This window comes from Pecten maximus, chromosome 19 (genome assembly GCF_902652985.1).
Source record: "Pecten maximus chromosome 19, xPecMax1.1, whole genome shotgun sequence".
NCBI lineage: Eukaryota > Metazoa > Mollusca > Bivalvia > Pectinida > Pectinidae > Pecten > Pecten maximus.
The window spans coordinates 8,567,603-8,589,802 of NC_047033.1; the positions used below are offsets into that span (position 1 = coordinate 8,567,603).

General features: G+C 33.4%; 1 protein-coding gene across 1 annotated transcript in view; it reads left to right on the forward strand.

Annotated features, from left to right (window-relative positions):
* Positions 1–437: 437 nt before the first annotated feature.
* The window catches only part of LOC117318103 (cardioacceleratory peptide receptor-like), a 38,956-nt gene continuing 17,193 nt past the window's right edge, over positions 438–22,200 (forward strand). The window contains exons 1-2 of the mRNA XM_033873104.1: positions 438–503; positions 11,299–11,440. Of these exons, the coding sequence (XP_033728995.1) occupies positions 438–503; positions 11,299–11,440 (208 nt within the window). The remainder of the gene's footprint in view (positions 504–11,298; positions 11,441–22,200) is intronic.

Below are 22,200 nucleotides of genomic sequence, written 5' to 3' on the forward strand. Positions count from 1 at the left end.
ATCTCGGGTAATTGCTCCTTAAACAGATGTTTGTATATGCAGATATATTTTTAAAAATATGTAGGAGCTCTAGGAAGGGAGGATATTCGACACACTTAATGACTAGATGACAATACCTTCATGAAACATATCAAAAAAACGGTAGGATTTCAGCATTGGGAAGGGCAGGCCATATCTAGCTCCATTACATACTTACAGTTTCAGAATTTAAAAAAAATCAACGACAACAGTATCACCATTACAGAAATACGTGACGTGTGTTGTATATGAGCAGGGTTGTTTACGCATTTCATTCATGTCTTTTTGTAGGTGGCTTGCAGTAGCCTATAATTCCTGTTGCCTGCTGATAACAGAAGTATTGTTGTTGCGGTCTGAGCCGTTAGACGTTATCATCAGCCATCATGACGAATTGGTCGGTAACTAGTGAAGTTTCAACGATGTCGTTCGCCGAAAATGCGACTGCAATGGTTCCGAAAGGACCAGAAACCTATTCCGATCACAAGGTAAGATCAATGAGTAAGTCATTTAAAATGATGAAGTGATGAGCATATATTAAGATCAATGATTGATTATACATGAAATAATATTACACAACACTGATCGTGTTAATTGATGGTTGCACATTTCAGCCTACAAACGTTTTGTGAATAATAAGTTGTTTGAATATAAATGGAATTAAGTTAACCAGATCATGATCATGTCCATTAATTGAATATTATTTGCGTACTAGATGTATTCCGTTAATTATTGATAGTACAATAAATATGTACATATATATCGTATTATGTTTTAAGTTATAAAGATACCTTCTATTCAGTTATTGATATTATAGTATTTAATTAGACAATAATAATGATTAATGGCAAAAGTTAAATAAAACAAAGCATGTTGTGAATTATACAAAAATAGAAGATATTCAACGATTTTATTTCATCCCTATAAACTAAATCATAGGCAATTTTATTACCTAAAACCATTTATTACATGAACAACAATATAAATCGAGAAGTGTTTTTGAATACTTCTTTAGTTAAAGTATTTTTTTTTATTTATTTTGATGTTCACTGCATACACAGTTACATTATTGATCTAAACAGACCGACTTGTTGGTTGTACAAAGACTTCAGTGTAAATGGATCATTCGAATTCTTAAATTAAGTTTAGGCATTATGACTTATAAGAAAACATTTGGATATTAATTGATCAAACAAGAGTTTTCAGAAGACAACGTAAGTATTGTAGGTCATATATCACAGCAAGTCCGAAAAATGTACTACCAAATGGAAGGTATATTATTAAATAACACACATTTCAAAAATGAACGCCACATCTCATACGGTTAAAATACAATGACCATTTGTTTTTTGACAAAAGGTGAAAAGTTTCCGTCAAGGTCTGTAGGTCCTAAAATGTAAAACCAAAGGAAAGGGCTTTGCCGAATACCTGATATGTATCCTCACTAGTACATGTATAGCAGGCCTCAGACCACAATTAATTTCCCTCTTTGTTCTACCAAAGAAAAATCGAAATTAAAATATTCCAGAAGTTTGCAAAAAATCTGGCTTTTACATCACGTGTAGAACTATTCAAGCTGAACATACAGTGAGCTGGAAAGTACCCCATGACCGGCATTTAACAAAGTTATTAATATTTAAGTGTAACCACCCTATTATATTGTAGGAAAATCCGGAAAATCACAAAATATTACTACTCAAGCCTTATAACTCCCCGTGTCCTGCCTCACAAACAAACATGGAAATGGTGTCAAAACAAAATTCTGCCGCTAGATTAAATATTGCACTATAAATCTATGCTAAAATTATGTCCATATCTGTAACAGCTAAGTCAGGAAAAAATATTTATCAACAGTCCTGAAATTTCAATATGTACTACATTCGTGTACAACGACCCGGAAGTATAATTGTGGTCTGAGGCCTGTATATATGTCAAATGCTGAAAAATAAAATTCTTACTAAGTATACATTATTGTATGCTATTGATTAAGTTTAAAATCAAATTTGAAGTTATTCTGTTCAAAAATAAAAATTCTATGGTCATTTTACTACCCCTACCCCTGGTCAGGGGCCAATTTTCACTAACTGAGCAGGGTCACCATGCAAACATCCCTGTTTTGCACACAAAGTTGATGGAAGAGTTGCAATGAATTGATGACAATAACACACATTCAGCAGACTAACTTGTATCATATTTTTATTATGCTCTTGAAAAAAATAAAGATGTTATAACATGTTAATTAAGAAAAACTTGAAAATTCAAGATTTAAAAAAGATTTTTGTATATATTAGTGAATAACTTTTTTATTTGATGTCTCAGCCTGTCTAACTTTTTATATTCTGAAAGACCAGTTTTTAAAGATAATGTTTACATAGACACACTTGGGGGTCACTTAGTAGTAATCAGGTAATTAGTGGTCAAGTGGTCAAGGGTCCCCTGGGGGTACACTGTTCTGGAAGTCTACCTCAGAGTATTAAAGAGAGCATATCTTGTACTGGCACCAAGTAATGTGACTGAATTTTCATGTTAAGTAATTCTGGGAAGTTACACAACATCTCACCGTTTAAATTTTTGGCATAAATTCAAGTTTTCAATGATTTTTTTGGAAAATTAAAATGGGATTTTACAATTTTTTAAGGAAAAATTTCATTTAAATGCTTAAAATGTGAAGTTAAATTCATTTTTCTAAAATCATTACTTCAATTATATAAAGTGATACTAAATCTGTACTCAAATATGCAAAGACAATTAATATATTTGCACAAGTATGGAAATTACAGTGAGTTTAATGTGCATAGGTATGCCTCATACTTGACTAATTTTCAGACCCAAATCTGGAGTGGCGTGACGGACAAACTTTGAACCTATCTAAACTCATGAATACTTTAAAACAAAGGTCACAATTGAACAAATTCCCTTTGTGACAGAGGAAATGTTTAATTATCAATTACAGTTTCACAAGTCTGATGTAAAATTTCACTGTATATCTACATTATGTGTCTTTCTGAGAGACCATGTCCTTGGACAGGGCAAAATCCTATCATCTGTTTTTGCATGAATACCAAATTTTCAATGATCTGTGTTTAAAATGCCCAAAAACAAATTTAAACCATTCGCTTACATAGAACGAAGGAAATAATAAAGGAAAAACCTGTTCTGAGAAAAATGTGTTGAAATATTGTGAATTAGAATGTATACACTATATTACATTGAGTGAAATTCAAATATTTGGGAGGGGGGAACAATATCGTGTTGTTTTCTTTCAAATTTTGAATTAAAATTAATTTAAACCACTACAGTACATCACAAGATACATACATTACACTTTATGCCCAGCTTATAACAACAGCACCTGCTTTGTTGCATGTAGAAAAGATTTTTGACAGAAAATGTGAAATTTTAGAAGATTTTGTGATAAATTCAAATAATAATCATGATTTTTTAATCACAATTTTACAAAATAATCGACATTTGCTATGTGGCCAGTCATTTAACATGTCAGCACACTATGTACTATTGGAAAATATAGCCCCTGACTTTGTACAGTACATGTATTAAATAGTGAAATCAGCAAAACTGCGGTTAACAGTATTACGGTTTTTACCCTAAAAGTTATACCAAAATATAGCGCAAAACCGTTTATCTTCATAAACAGTGCTAGTACACATCTGAAACTTTAAAGTAACCTCAAAGTGTATACTAGAAATGTGTAGCAAACACAAATACCAACATGTTTTCTCGACAAACATGTCCAGTGTGATCAGAGACAAGGATCCGCAATAGAAACGATCATCGAAACGAGGTGTATTGGGGGTGTAGTTACTAAAATGAAGCTGTCATTAATTAAAAACTCACAGAAAGTACGTGAAATGTCATCTGCATATAGGTAAAATACACACAACTGCACAGGAAATGTTAAAAGTTCGCGATGTTTCTAATTTAAGGTCCACGCGCGAATGTTTACATCGGAAAGGTGCGTTCTATGCATATATGTCAAATGCAAAAAAATAAAATTCTTACTAAGTATACAGTATTGTATGCTATTGATTAAGTTTAAAATCAAATTTGAAGTTATTCTGTTCAAAAATAAAAATTCTATGGTCATTTTACTACCCCTACCCCTGGCCAGGGGCCAATTTTCACTAACTGAGCAGGGTCACCATGCAAACATCCCTGTTTTGCACACAATGTTGATGGAAGAGTTGCAATGAATTCATGACAATAACACACATTCAGCAGACTAACTTGTGTCATATTTTTATTATGCTCTTGAAAAAAATAAAGATGTTATAACATGTTAATTAAGAAAAACTTGAAAATTCAAGATTTAAAAAAGATTTTTGTATATATTAGTGAATAACTTTTTTATTTGATGTCTCAGCCTGTCTAACTTTTTATATTCTGAAAGACCAGTTTTTAAAGATAATGTTTACATAGACACACTTGGGGGTCACTTAGTAGTAATCAGGTAATTAGTGGTCAAGTGGTCAAGGGTCCCCTGGGGGTACACTGTTCTGGAAGTCTACCTCAGAGTATTAAAGAGAGCATATCTTGTACTGGCACCAAGTAATGTGACTGAATTTTCATGTTAAGTAATTCTGGGAAGTTACACAACATCTCACCGTTTAAATTTTTGGCATAAATTCAAGTTTTCAATGATTTTTTTGAAAATTAAAATGGGATTTTACAATTTTTTAAGGAAAAATTTCATTTAAATGCTTAAAATGTGAAGTTAAATTCATTTTTCTAAAATCATTACTTCAATTATATAAAGTGATACTAAATCTGTACTCAAATATGCACAGACAATTAACATATTTGAACAAGTATGGAAATTACAGTGAGTTTAATGTGCATAGGTATGCCTCATACTTGACTAATTTTCAGACCCAAATCTGGAGTGGCGTGACGGACAAACTTTGAACCTATCTAAACTCATGAATACTTTAAAACAAAGGTCACAATTGAACAAATTCCCTTTGTGACAGAGGAAATGTTTAATTATCAATTAAAGTTTCACAAGTATGATGTAAAATTTCACTGTATATCTACATTATGTGTCCTTCTGAGAGACCATGTCCTTGGACAGGGCAAAATCCTATCATCTGTTTTTGCATGAATACCAAATTTTCAATGATCTGTGTTTAAAATGCCAAAAAACATATTTAAACCATTCGCTTACATAGAACGAAGGAAATAATAAAGGAAAAACCTGTTCTGAGAAAAATGTGTTGAAATATTGTGAATTAGAATGTATACACTATATTACATTGAGTGAAATTCAAATATTTGGGAGGGGGGAACAATATCGTGTTGTTTTCTTTCAAATTTTGAATTAAAATTAATTTAAACCACTACAGTACATCACAAGATACATACATTACACTTTATGCCCAGCTTATAACAACAGCACCTGCTTTGTTGCATGTAGAAAAGATTTTTGACAGAAAATGTGAAATTTTAGAAGATTTTGTGATAAATTCAAATAATAATCATGATTTTTTAATCACAATTTTACAAAATAATCGACATTTGCTATGTGGCCAGTCATTTAACATGTCAGCACACTATGTACTATTGGAAAATATAGCCCCTGACTTTGTACAGTACATGTATTAAATAGTGAAATCAGCAAAACTGCGGTTAACAGTATTACGGTTTTTACCCTAAAAGTTATACCAAAATATAGCGCAAAACCGTTTATCTTCATAAACAGTGCTAGTACACATCTGAAACTTTAAAGTAACCTCAAAGTGTATACTAGAAATGTGTAGCAAACACAAATACCAACATGTTTTCTCGACAAACATGTCCAGTGTGATCAGAGACAAGGATCCGCAATAGAAACGATCATCGAAACGAGGTGTATTGGGGGTGTATAGTTACTAAAATGAAGCTGTCATTAATTAAAAACTCACAGAAAGTACGTGAAATGTCATCTGCATATAGGTAAAATACACACAACTGCACAGGAAATGTTAAAAGTTCGCGATGTTTCTAATTTAAGGTCCACGCGCGAATGTTTACATCGGAAGGGTGCGTTCTATGCATATATGTCAAATGCAAAAAAATAAAATTCTTACTAAGTATACAGTATTGTATGCTATTGATTAAGTTTAAAATCAAATTTGAAGTTATTCTGTTCAAAAATAAAAATTCTATGGTCATTTTACTACCCCTACCCCTGGCCAGGGGCCAATTTTCACTAACTGAGCAGGGTCACCATGCAAACATCCCTGTTTTGCACACAATGTTGATGGAAGAGTTGCAATGAATTCATGACAATAACACACATTCAGCAGACTAACTTGTGTCATATTTTTATTATGCTCTTGAAAAAAATAAAGATGTTATAACATGTTAATTAAGAAAAACTTGAAAATTCAAGATTTAAAAAAGATTTTTGTATATATTAGTGAATAACTTTTTTATTTGATGTCTCAGCCTGTCTAACTTTTTATATTCTGAAAGACCAGTTTTTAAAGATAATGTTTACATAGACACACTTGGGGGTCACTTAGTAGTAATCAGGTAATTAGTGGTCAAGTGGTCAAGGGTCCCCTGGGGGTACACTGTTCTGGAAGTCTACCTCAGAGTATTAAAGAGAGCATATCTTGTACTGGCACCAAGTAATGTGACTGAATTTTCATGTTAAGTAATTCTGGGAAGTTACACAACATCTCACCGTTTAAATTTTTGGCATAAATTCAAGTTTTCAATGATTTTTTTGAAAATTAAAATGGGATTTTACAATTTTTTAAGGAAAACTTTCATTTAAATGCTTAAAATGTGAAGTTAAATTCATTTTTCTAAAATCACTACTTTAATTATATAAAGTGATACTAAATCTGTACTCAAATATGCAAAGACAATTAATATATTTGCACAAGTATGGAAATTACAGTGAGTTTAGTGTGCATAGGTATGCCTCATACTTGACTAATTTTCAGACCCAAATCTGGAGTGGCGTGACGGACAAACTTTGAACCTATTTAAACTCATAAATACTTTAAAACAAAGGTCACAATTGAACAAATTCCCTTTGTGACAGAGGAAATGTTTAATTATCAATTACAGTTTCACAAGTCTGATGTAAAATTTCACTGTATATCTACATTATGTGTCTTTCTGAGAGACCATGTCCTTGGACAGGGCAAAATCCTATCATCTGTTTTTGCATGAATACCAAATTTTCAATGATCTGTGTTTAAAATGCCAAAAAACATATTTAAACCATTCGCTTACATAGAACGAAGGAAATAATAAAGGAAAAACCTGTTCTGAGAAAAATGTGTTGAAATATTGTGAATTAGAATGTATACACTATATTACATTGAGTGAAATTCAAATATTTGGGAGGGGGGGAACAATATCGTGTTGTTTTCTTTCAAATTTTGAATTAAAATTAATTTAAACCACTACAGTACATCACAAGATACATACATTACACTTTATGCCCAGCTTATAACAACAGCACCTGCTTTGTTGCATGTAGAAAAGATTTTTGACAGAAAATGTGAAATTTTAGAAGATTTTGTGATAAATTCAAATAATAATCATGATTTTTTAATCACAATTTTACAAAATAATCGACATTTGCTATGTGGCCAGTCATTTAACATGTCAGCACACTATGTACTATTGGAAAATATAGCCCCTGACTTTGTACAGTACATGTAAATAGTGAAATCAGCAAAACTGCGGTTAACAGTATTACGGTTTTTACCCTAAAAGTTATACCAAAATATAGCGCAAAACCGTTTATCTTCATAAATAGTGCTAGTACACATCTGAAACTTTAAAGTAACCTCAAAGTGTATACTAGAAATTTGTAGCAAACACAAATACCAACATGTTTTCTCGACAAACACGTCCAGTGTGATCAGAGACAAGGATCCGCAATAGAAACGATCATCGAAACGAGGTGTATTGGGGGTGTAGTTACTAAAATGAAGCTGTCATTAATTAAAAACTCACAGAAAGTACGTGAAATGTCATCTGCATATAGGTAAAATACACACAACTGCACAGGAAATGTTAAAAGTTCGCGATGTTTCTAATTTAAGGTCCACGCGCGAATGTTTACATCGGAAAGGTGCGTTCTATGCAGGCCTCAGACCACAATTAATTTCCCTCTTTGTTCTACCAAAGAAAAATCGAAATTAAAATATTCCAGAAGTTTGCAAAAAATCTGGCTTTTACATCACGTGTAGAACTATTCAAGCTGAACATACAGTGAGCTGGAAAGTACCCCATGACCGGCATTTAACAAAGTTATTAATATTTAAGTGTAACCACCCTATTATATTGTAGGAAAATCCGGAAAATCACAAAATATTACTACTCAAGCCTTATAACTCCCCTATATATGTCAAATGTTGAAAAATAAAATTTTCATTAAGTATACAGTATTGTATGTTATTGATTAAGTTTAAGATCAAATTTGAAGTTATTCTGTTCAAAAATAAAAATTCTATGGTCATTTTACTACCCCTACCCCTGGTCAGGGGCCAATTTTCACTAACTGAGCAGGGTCACCATGCAAACATTCCTGTTTTGCACACAATGTTGATGGAATAGTTGCAATGAATTGATGACAATAACACACATTCAGCAGACTAACTTGTGTCATATTTTTATTATGCTCTTGAAAAAAATAAAGATGTTATAACATGTTAATTAAGAAAAACTTGAAAATTCAAGATTTAAAAAAGATTTTTGTATATATTAGTGAATAACTCTTTTATTTGATGTCTCAGCCTGTCTAACTTTTTATATTCTGAAAGACCAGTTTTTAAAGATAATGTTTACATAGACACACTTGGGGGTCACTTAGTAGTAATCAGGTAATTAGTGGTCAAGTGGTCAAGGGTCCCCTGGGGGTACACTGTTCTGGAAGTCTACCTCAGAGTATTAAAGAGAGCATATCTTGTACTGGCACCAAGTAATGTGACTGAATTTTCATGTTAAGTAATTCTGGGAAGTTACACAACATCTCACCGTTTAAATTTTTGGCATAAATTCAAGTTTTCAATGATTTTTTTGGAAAATTAAAATGGGATTTTACAATTTTTTAAGGAAAAATTTCATTTAAATGCTTAAAATGTGAAGTTAAATTCATTTTTCTAAAATCATTACTTCAATTATATAAAGTGATACTAAATCTGTACTCAAATATGCACAGACAATTAATATATTTGCACAAGTATGGAAATTACAGTGAGTTTAATGTGCATAGGTATGCCTCATACTTGACTAATTTTCAGACCCAAATCTGGAGTGGCGTGACGGACAAACTTTGAACCTATCTAAACTCATGAATACTTTAAAACAAAGGTCACAATTGAACAAATTCCCTTTGTGACAGAGGAAATGTTTAATTATCAATTAAAGTTTCACAAGTATGATGTAAAATTTCACTGTATATCTACATTATGTGTCCTTCTGAGAGACCATGTCCTTGGACAGGGCAAAATCCTATCATCTGTTTTTGCATGAATACCAAATTTTCAATGATCTGTGTTTAAAATGCCAAAAAACATATTTAAACCATTCGCTTACATAGAACGAAGAAAATGATAAAGGAAAAACCTGTTCTGAGAAAAATGTGTTGAAATATTGTGAATTAGAATGTATACACTATATCACATTGAGTGAAATTCAAATATTTGGGAGGAGGGAACAATATCGTGTTGTTTTCTTTCAAATTTTGAATTAAAATTAATTTAAACCACTACAGTACATCACAAGATACATACATTACACTTTATGCCCAGCTTATAACAACAGCACCTGCTTTGTTGCATGTAGAAAAGATTTTTGACAGAAAATGTGAAATTTTAGAAGATTTTGTGATAAATTCAAATAATAATCATGATTTTTTAATCACAATTTTACAAAATAATCGACATTTGCTATGTGGCCAGTCATTTAACATGTCAGCACACTATGTACTATTGGAAAATATAGCCCCTGACTTTGTACAGTACATGTAAATAGTGAAATCAGCAAAACTGCGGTTAACAGTATTACGGTTTTTACCCTAAAAGTTATACCAAAATATAGCGCAAAACCGTTTATCTTCATAAATAGTGCTAGTACACATCTGAAACTTTAAAGTAACCTCAAAGTGTATACTAGAAATTTGTAGCAAACACAAATACCAACATGTTTTCTCGACAAACACGTCCAGTGTGATCAGAGACAAGGATCCGCAATAGAAACGATCATCGAAACGAGGTGTATTGGGGGTGTAGTTACTAAAATGAAGCTGTCATTAATTAAAAACTCACAGAAAGTACGTGAAATGTCATCTGCATATAGGTAAAATACACACAACTGCACAGGAAATGTTAAAAGTTCGCGATGTTTCTAATTTAAGGTCCACGCGCGAATGTTTACATCGGAAAGGTGCGTTCTATGCAGGCCTCAGACCACAATTAATTTCCCTCTTTGTTCTACCAAAGAAAAATCGAAATTAAAATATTCCAGAAGTTTGCAAAAAATCTGGCTTTTACATCACGTGTAGAACTATTCAAGCTGAACATACAGTGAGCTGGAAAGTACCCCATGACCGGCATTTAACAAAGTTATTAATATTTAAGTGTAACCACCCTATTATATTGTAGGAAAATCCGGAAAATCACAAAATATTACTACTCAAGCCTTATAACTCCCCGTGTCCTGCCTCACAAACAAACATGGAAATGGTGTCAAAACAAAATTCTGCCGCTAGATTAAATATTGCACTATAAATCTATGCTAAAATTATGTCCATATCTGTAACAGCTAAGTCAGGAAAAAATATTTATCAACAGTCCTGAAATTTCAATATGTACTACATTCGTGTACAACGACCCGGAAGTATAATTGTGGTCTGAGGCCTGTATACGTTACACTGTTAACAAAATATTGGACCCAGCTCTATCCGGATAACGCCGACGACGAGAGTAAACCAATCATTTCCCTGAAACTCCCAACGGCGAACTAAAAGCGGAGGTCTTTTAGCTCAAACTTTGAGCCAAATTAACCACTTTGAACATGGATGACTCTCGCAGTAAAAACATTAACAATTAGAAAATCTCACTTATTATTTTTTAAGCAAACGGCCAATTAGTGGCTGCCAGCATTTTATGGACTCAATCTTAAAAAAAACACAGGGCAACTTCATAAGTCTATATCTTCAATAGGTTGCTTGCTCCATATTACACAATTATGCATATAAATATATATTTGATAAATATATGCTTAAACTAAATTAAAGATAAATGTTTCTCATTGCAGCTCATATGGAATATAGCCACGGCCATTATATGTGTGGAATTTGTCTGTGCGTTCGTCCTAAATGCCATTGTAATCGGTCTGTTGAAAAGAAACAAGAAACGAAACCGGATGTCATTCTTTGTTCTTCACTTAGCCATTTCCGGTAAGAATATACTGTATCTTCTTAAGGTTTTCGTAAGATGCATATATACAGATATTGATTACATTTTACAATTTTACCAGTGAACAATTAAACACAATTTAACCTACATACATTGTCTACCACAATATGTTGTATATCGTAGAGACTGTAGAATAAATATATCGATATCAAAATAGTCGTAAATGACCTGCCATTTTGAATACATAACGTCGTGTCCAGTCTGGGACTTGTTGTGAAGATTGTTTTAAAACAAGATCTGACACTGGCAATGTTACGATATGTTCTATAAAAATTTTCCCGATGACTTAAATATTGATTACTTTTTTTACATAAAAGATCAACATTAAAGAGGTGAATCAGTCGAGGTTCAATTCAAGATGTTACCGGTTATCAGTTGTAATTATACCAATCGCACATATTGCATTTTTGTTACGATTAAGAGGTCCAATATTGATGGCACGTCGTTCTCGCGACATAAGTTAACTTTTTTTGCGGGAAATAGATACAAGGCACAAGATACATACGAGCATTCAACAGTACGCGATGGTTTCGTTAATGGATAAAAGACGTCAAACTCAAACTGTCATGGATTTGGCATTGTGTTGTTACTGACTAAATGCATCTGGGATATTATCTATTGAAATCTTACCTTTGAATATTAATCAGTGAACTTTTAACATATGATTATATCTCTGCACCTTATTTGAACATATTAGTAACATGTACACGTATTAAAACCTGGACATACCCCCCCCCCCCCCCCCCCCCCCCCCCCCGTTATTGCAGTAGAAATATGTCAAACAAATATTCAATAATTTTTCGTTATGATGGCAAAATATTAGCTTGCAATTGGTCAGCGATTCTCTCGATTGAGATATATAAACTGATGAGATTGGTACGTGTCATATAGAATTCGTCCATATTTATTGAATCGTATATGCTATTATCTTACTGCAGTTCGCCGTTCCTCAGTGACCCTAACGTAACATGATATTTTCCATCAATCTATAGCTTATCATTTGCTTTTTGTCAAAGCTGTAAAATAACCATCTTTCCTGTGATCTGTAAACTAGGCAGCAAAAGATTTATTATTCAACTGAAAGTGTCAATTTCACGTTAAAGGGAAAAAACCTTATTTCAACATTAAATAACATCGTGTCTGCCTTCATCCTCTTGTTTGTACTTTTCCTGTGTTACTTGATATCACCCTTTCAGTTTTAATGCCTTTTTCCCAAATGTGGTATATTCTTTCTAGGATTCTCTGAGTTCTTTCATTTTGCTTTTTAAAATTATTGATTCTGATATTAAACAATACAAAATACATTTATATATATGTTCACACCGACCTAAAGGGCATATTAGCCATATTCTCGGTCAATATCTGCATGGTTCCATTTCAATTCTAATGCCTATCCCCCAAATGTCTTCTTGGGATCATATGGGTTTTTCATTTGCGTGTTTAATTATCATTTCTGATATTTAACAGTACAAAACGTATTTCGATGGATATGTTTTTATATCGACCTAAAGGGGGTAATAGTCTAGACCTGTTCTCGGTCAATATCCTTCTTTCTGTTCGTATAGCTGTTTGTAATATTCCTGAAGTGTTAGCTAGATTTTCATTGGCCAATTCCCTGTTTTCCTCACAAGCACTTGTTAATGCATAAATCTGATCATGCTAAAAATAACTCAGCTAGGAAATTGTCACAAACAGGTCAGCAGTCTTTGATTCCCTATTGTACAATCAAGCGAAGTGTTTTTTTGGACACAGCCAATCAGAATGGTGGAAAGAAACGAGTTTGTCGGCATCACTTTGTTTACAATATGACCTACGGTTCGCTTCAATAAATGAAGAAAAATAAATAGACATTTTGGAAAAAATCGTTGAAAAACCGGGGAAGATATTTCAGATGCAAACAAATTTTTCAAGTAAGATTTAAGTGGTAAAGTCTGTCAGTGGACTTTTTATACCTTAGTAAACATAATTTGGGACAGGGGCATCGGCAAAGTCTATGATGAAGCGTGATTAGAAAACGGGAAGCACTAGTAGAAACCAGTGAAATAGCCATAACGCACGGAATAAATAGGTATTTTCCAGCTCCGCTACGAGTGTGTGATATTGTTATTGATCATAAATTGTTGCTTTAACAAGTGGTTCTATTATGAAACTGTTAAATTGTCAATTTCTATTCATTTGTATTAGTTGGTCATATTAAAAAACAAGTATTGCGTTTAGTTTTTCGGTGTACACGAGACTATATATTCCTTTATGTTGCACATAAATACAATTATACTATCATGTTTAAGCTATAATTCCCCCAGTGTAGCCACATGTGAAGTTGTGAACTCTGCTATGTTTTATGCTAACAAAAAACGCAAAAACCAATTATCGAAAATTGAGCATTTGTTAAATGCCATTAGATACAACAATACCAAAAAACTATTCGCATAAAAGGCTGGGTAAAAATTATACTTAAAAAACGCCACAAACTTGAGCGAGAAACTGCAGTATGAGAAACTGCAGTATCCGCTTAAGTGCCCCCAACCCAGAGGAGGATACAAGACTTCGGCCTCGATGAACTAGATCCTTATCAAGCTCGTATTGGCTCTTGTACACCTCAACAAAAGTCAATATTGCGTGATTTTTACCTCAATAAAAATATATAATTGATACTGTTGACACTTTGCATCCACAAACGTTATCTAATACGTTACCTAAGTATCTGCGTTCGACAAATCTCCTTCTTAATCTTCCCTTGGGGATGGGAACGGTTTTAATACTCCATTCCAATCAGAACGTAGCGTTTTAATTTCTTTCATTCTATAATGTATTAAAGAGGAAAACGAGCACCAAGCCAAATCACAGTTTTCGTTATTTCAATAAAAGCGGATGCTTGTAAATCCTACATGATAATGATAAATTGGTATTCAGGTAATTTCAAGGGTTATGCAATAGATATTAGCCAATCACATTACTGGGTAAACTTGATAAGTCTGTTATGTTAGATATATTATCAAACAAGGATGTCAAAAAGACTTTGTCGGCGTCGGCGTGGGCGATAGCGTCGTCCGCACAGAGGTTTTCCTTAAATAACATGTTTCTTTAGGCCAATCAAACTCAAACGTCAAGAAAATCTTCTTTACCAAAAGTGTTTGCTTTGGATTGCTTCCTAAGGTCAGAGTCACTGTTAATAAGAATAGAAAATATGTTTCCTTGTGATAACTCAACTTCATTTCTGGTAATCAAACTCGTTTTTCATGCAGTTTGTCCTGATCACAAGAGCTTGCATGGGATTGTTATTAGTCCCTATCAATGAAACCGGGGGAGGGGAGAGGGGGTGTATATGCTTCGTTGTTTGTTGGTGAAAATTGGTATGTAACTCTAGTATTGGAAGCTATATACCAAGGGTGGAGTTTCAGTGTTTTGGGTCAAGGTCTCCGTGAGCACATACATGTATTGCTTAAACAATTTCACAAATGTTCGTTTTACTGGTCCAAAGGTCAAAGGTTAAGGTAACAATTATCATAAATACAAAACCTGTAACTAACTCAAGTACCATTGGGCCTACTAAACTCAATGTATGCAGTTTTTTCCCCTACCATAAATGGTTGTATGGGATTATTTTTGCTGGTCCATTGGTCACTGTCACTGTTACTATATATAGAAAATATGTTTCCTTGTGATAACTCTCGTAATTACCAAATTTGCTGCGCAGGCGACACATCATCAAACAATTCAAGGTTTGCATGATTTCAACATTATCTTCGTAAGTACGTTCGTGATCTTCGTCGGGGTCAGCTGTAAGCGATTAGGGCGAAGTTTTGTCACTGTATTGAAAACTATTGCCTTCCATGTATCATCCAATACGTCTTATATGATTACAGTATATATTTGTAAATTATCTTGATTAATAGAAATCATATACCAATATGATTGATTGCATTCGCATGTACTTTTGCTATGATTACAACAATAATCCACATATGAATACCCACAGAAACAGTCGAGGCATCAAACACTAGTCCTCTTGGTAAATGATGAAATCCTCTCTACATTATCCGATTACGATACTAAAACTGATTCTTTATGATTTGTACAGTTACACTGATTAATAACAGACACATTGTAGAACTATAAATAAGCCCTGGCCACCATTACACATCGCATCAACTTAATGGAAAGTACAAGCTAATCATTTGTATTTCTAGTATTTCCCATCATTTAAATCGAAATGATAAATTCCAGATACGTTTTTATATGCCGGCAAAATAACAACGATTTCATCGGTAATGGTGTTTCATTGCTTATGTATGACCATTTCTCCTTTTAAACGTTTCACATCAGTTTTCTATTTTAATTTATGGAAGCCTCACAATTTCATTGTAATAATAAAAAGTTATAAGATGTATTATTTCTGAATTCCGTTTCCGATCCCATTGAAAAAAAAACCTAAAATCGTCGTCGTTAATCTCGAACGAGATAGGACCATTTTAATACAAGTTGATTTATAACCAATGCGAAACTGGTTAAACTATCCGATTTCGTTAATGAGTGCCATGTTGCATGTATTGCGGTACTTTACAGCAGTTCTACTCAATCTATACATTTAAACATGTCGTTACATCAATAATGGGGTTAAAGTCATGTATCGAAATGTCTTAAACTATTTAAATGTAAAGGAAGTCATAGCTCAAACTTTCAAAGGATGGCAATATGACATAAATATAGAATACAGATTTGTGTTACATTTGAGGGATGCGTTGATGAAATTGACAGAGAAATCACAACACGGCACCTTCATTCTTGTTTCGTTGCGCGAACTCTTAAATTCCGGAAAACAGTTAGACAAAATATTTATCAAAACCAACACATAAACAATAGACTGGCATTATTCAGAACTAAGACATTTGATGGTTACATAGAATATACATTTGCCCCCAACAAAACAATAAAAAAAAACCATTTAAAAATCAATATACCACAAGGAAAATTTTGAAGAGATATCATATGATTTTGAAATCAGAAGTACATTGATATAGTAATTACTAATAAATCAATGTAAAATCAACATTTAAAGTTTTCTGTTATTCCATAATGTCTACCATATATCAGATAGAAATGTTACTCGTCATAACATGATTTACAAAACTAAATGTTAAGTCCATTTACTAATATTGGAGAGGTCTATTTCTGGATTCCCCGAAGCCAGATTACATACGATGTAGCGATAACCGCGGGTTTAGGCTCAATACTGATAGGGTTCATTGGAGTATGGACACATTAGGTCATCCTACTTACTCTACATACAGCTGACTTCTGGACTTCCTGTACACAGCCAGGTTTAACAAATACCCAAGAGTCTGTACTTTTTAGAACAAACACCTGAACATGACACTTTGCCATGCCTATGTTCGCCGCTTACGCTGTCTGATCTGTGACGGCGATTTTGACTTCATTTACTTTTGATAATATCACAGATATTACCATGACCTATCAAATTCCACTCAATACTAAAAGATAAATGATGCCGTTTATCATTGAGTTCATATTTAAAGTCATTTGTTTGCAATATTCGTACTATTTGATCCGGTAGCTTTTCTATGGGTATTTCCCTGCCAATCACAAAAAAACAATAAAAAATTATAAGGGTTTTGATAATAAGGCCGCATCATAGGTCAATACACATTTTACGGTCAAAAGGCTGCCATTGATGGTCACACAAAGATATATATATATTACATATATAGAAGTTTTGTTCTGACAATCCTAACAACGTTTCAGAAGAATAAACCTGCTATTCACATAGAACAGACCGGTCAAATAAAAGTAACGTTATAAAAGGGACAATATCAAGAGAATCACAAAACATATAAAAACGCCACAACTTCTCGCACATCGCACATAGAGGTGGGATTCTTCCATGCAGGTCACCATTTAGACCATACATCATTAGTTTGGTCTTGCGGTAGGATGTTGACATTTGTAACTATCTCTTGGGTATAGAAACACCTGCGATAAGTAAACACTGTAGGTTGGGAAAGACAAGGGGTTACAATCTAGAAGCGGGAAATGTATTATAGTTGAATTATAGTTATATTAATGTATCAGTAAGTTGCAAAGTATAATGGAAAGTCGGCCATTTTGATTATGTTGAATTTGAAGATTTAAATACACATGTCCATGTAAGCTTATGATGTGGGAGAGACAGTAGTGTCATTAATTTGATTAAGTATGTGCTATTATCTCACGAGCAATATATGCGTATACTGTGCAGTGTATGCCATGGAAAGCACTTTGTTGTAAGCGTACATAAAATATGGAACCGTTATAGTGGACATCACAAGACGGACTCATGATCTCGCTCATTTCTGTCACGTCAAATAAGGTTAGGCTTTATGGAAATCGACCCAATACACATTAAGTGGGGATGGACATATATTGGACCAACAGTGAGCTGTACTGATAGCAAAATATCTTCCCACTCAATCGGCTTTTGAAACTGAAGAGGTGGACAAGTGATCACCGGATTTACTAACATACCTACAGGAATGACATTGGATCTTTTCACGGTTCTCTTCGGAAGATGGAAAATCGTCTGCACATGTACTGATTAACTTTACATGTATACTTATTTGTCGTTATGAATGACTGGTTGTCTTTTTTGCCTGATTTACAGCGAACTCGGATGATCTGTACCCAATCGTCTTGCTAGTCACAGCAACTAGCTTATCCCTGACTTAGAGGTCAGTAGGAAATGATTGTTTCAAAACTAGATTGTTAGAATACAGATTAAATGATATTTACTTCTTTAAGAGCTGTTTCGTCCTTTTATAGCTCCTCAATTATGGTAAGGGCATAAATTGAAAAATGGAGACTAATACAAAAATTAAATAAGACCAAATATATGTTAAAATTTCGTGGGGAGATACAAAAAGATCCACAATTCAATACGTTTTAAATGTCTTATTAATGGAGAGTTGAAAGAAATATATATATATAATCTATATATATCTTGAACAATGTCATTATTCAAACCGATAAAAAGATAATAAGCGTGATATTCTAGCCATTGTATTTTGTGTTTGATTTCATAAACATGTATATTGTTGTTGATACTAGGATAATTGAACATTTATAACCATCGCCTTTACGCAACAGATTGATGGCTACAATTTATATAATGAGCGCTATGATTTTGATTTAAACTATATTTTTGTTTGCAGTCAAAGCGTTCCATTAATCGCAACTATCTTCAGAGAAGTAGCATATCTTGTATCGTGTGTGTAAAATTGTGTAAATTTCGCAATTTATCAAATGCGTGGATGCATTTACTTAATTGAGACCCCACAGTGTCGAAATTGATTACATATTCTGCTTGTATTGTTAATGTTTTTTTGTTGCTGTGTATCATACAGGAAAAGGACTAGAGATATGGACGTTCATCAAAAATACATAAATCGTGTGTTAACTTTAAAGTACATGGCTGATTTTCGATATCAACATTGCCTCCTACAGGCATAACAAAAGTGCAAAGATGAGCTCAGTTTGTAATGGTGAGCCTGCCTTTAGAGGAGATAACAATCTGCTGAATTTATAAATAAATTACAGGTGATTGGCCTGGAAAGAAATTAATTAGTATCTTGATTCATTCCCAGTTTCGTTATCTGTTCGAACAAATAGTGTAAATAATACATTGTTGATAACATTTAATTGTTTATTCTAAGTGTTGATTCAGTTTAATTAAGTTTTACTATTTATTTTCTTATCATGTACGTATATGTTTGTTCTACATATCTTACTCTCATTTAAGGATGGTGCTATCGTGTGTCCGTCACATGCCAATTCAATCCTTAGTATTTCATATAATCATATATTGATTAAGTTTTGGTTCGTGTATGGAATCCATTCCGTACCCGAACTAAATCGTGCTATTCTCGCTTGGTTGATTTCGGGAAATGGTTGGTGTTTTTAGAATCTCATGACAACCATTTATCATTTAAACCAGGCTAAAAAAGAAGGGGATATTTGTTATTATACCGATTGGGACTTTTTTTTATTCATGTTACCAGTTTGTCAGTACACTAAGCCATCACTCAAGCTTGATTTATTCTCAAAATGAGCAAGAATATTAGAAAAGTTTATGCCTTACATGTTTTATTTAAATCGTCACCGAACCAACGTTGACGACTGACGTTGATTGATTGATGATGTTTGATATTTATTGCTAACAAGACTGTGTTTTGTTGATAGTTTTTACAAATTCTTAATGAAATTTTGCAAAGGGTTCATCATGGACGGGTCTTTTAGATATTGTTTGATTTCTTTGAAAATTGGTGTCTAGGGTTTTTAGGGTACTTCGGATTCAACCGCATGGGATTCATTGCCATGACAAACAAATTTGCATCTTCGAGATTACGGGGCCGTTCAAGTTGACTTCTGTAATGATTTCCCATCACAGTTAGTACTTGTTCATATCGAGACTTTGTTGTCTTGTATTCCTCAGATCGTTCACATTCTTAACCTCCTTTTAAGATTCAACCTGGATAAATACCTCTCACGTATGTAGGTCAATATCACATTAGCTTAAATGAAAACATAGTGAAATTAACCATTAGATGTTGCGTGCCATGGACTCTTATGTCTAGTTCCATTTCCGTCACATGGCAAATCTGACAAACCGTTCCCTTAATTGATTTATACTACAAACAAACAAATCAATAGCTCATCTGATAAAGAAATATTTTAAATTGTTTTCTTATGTTGCTTGATCAAGTATCTGTTAAAACTGTATCCATTATGGCGAAGCAAGTGTGATTCAAACGTGTATAATGTTATCAATTAGGAAACGAGATGCTTTCAGCGGACATCAATCATGCTTGTACCATATATCACAAGACATATAAATCGACTTTTTACACCCTATTGGATGTGGAGTAATATATCTCTCCCGGTGGAGAAGATATTTCTAAAGTTTGGGCTTTGCCTGACCTCTAAGATCTTAAAGCTCATCTCACGGAATTTGAGATTTCACAGAATACATCAAAGAGGGATGATTATTATTTTTTAGCCGCACTCTCTAAATATTGCAACATGCTATTGTTAAACATAAAGACATTCATATTTTCCATTTAACAGCTAGAACTTACCGGTGAAATGTACGAAAATATGTTTTCGTATATAAATGGTGCCGTTTAAGTAAACGGTCAGGTAACTTTCAAATTGTTGTGGTTCTTTATTACCTAAGATACTATCGGTAACAATGTACATTTGAAGTGCAAACATGTCACAAGTTTTTTTTTATCCTGTGATGCATACCATCTGTGATGTGACGTGGATGTTTGATCGTTTTGTTTTGCATTGCAGTGGTTGCATCCATTCATTAGCCAGGGTCATATGAACCCATTATCGGCCCTAAATCGACTGTCATGCTATCGCTTTACCATTCACTTTTGACTGGGTAAAACAAAGGGGCGCTACCCTGATAAATTATGGTTTTGCATTACTAAACGTTCTATGCGCCGATATGATAACTTAAGGATAACGTTCCTTGTGTTAAAGATGCATTGTACGGGTGTGTGTTTTTGGAGGGTTGCGGTATGTTCGTATTTGTCTCCTTTAGATAGCGCGAAACTGATGTCCGCTTTATAGTTATACTTCTCTAAAACATACCGCCGAAGACGCCCAGCAGCACATCCAATTAAAAAATTCGAAAAGTACTGTAAAAGTTCTTATTGTTGGGTACCTGTAAAGTGCCAAACGAAAGCAAAACGAAACGAAACGAAATCAAACGAAACGAAACGAAATCAAACGAAATCAAACGAAATGAAAAATTAAACATTGCAAAAAATAGATAGACAATTTTAGACTTTACATAGGCCTAAGTGTCCAGAATGAATTTATTGCAATATCCACTCAGTTTTTTAAATATAAAATATTTACTCTATTTCGATAATATGCTTAGTGTATTGGTGCACGGTCGACTAAAATCACGTGACAGAGGTGATTGTAAGCAACTTCTTTCATAGTAGGAAAGCGAGGTGTGTATCTGATCGCGAAAAGTTAGAGTTCCGGGGAAATTGCTGGACTTGAAAGGCGCGATTCGTATTAAAACGCCGGTCCCGTATTGCTAGTGTCGGAAGTGTAGACAGAATGGAAGCATCAGAGGACGACTCTATTACTGTAACTTTGATGAACTGAGAATAATTCTGGATATGTTTTAGGAAATATTTAAGTACTGGATTAGTAAAGCGGATTTCCTATGGTTGAAAAAGGAATATATTTTATTTTATTCCAGCTTTGCTCGGGTATTTTCGTAAGGCCAAGTTGTTCTTTTCATCTTAACCCCAGGTCAGGCATGCATGACATAACGTAGTGTAGCTGAACGTGCATGCTTGGAATAATGCTTATAACAAGTTGAACAACGTTAACTTGTAAGAGTAACGTCCCCTTCATTTTTAAAGTAAGATTAGCAGGTGGGTAAGAAATACTGTATAGATTATGATTACAAATTTATTGATAAGATGATATTTTACCAGTATTTGTGATTATTTTTGGTAGAATCACATGCTTGGTATACATAATTTTTGTATTTTGTACTCACAATACACTACGCGATTTGCATACCTATAAATAATGGACTAATCGTATATTCTGAAACCCCGTCAAATAGATAAGTAAATATACTCTGAATAAAGTTATTTCATATTTAAAGAACTGAACGAATATTGCGATACTCTTTTTCAGGTTCAATAATTTTGTT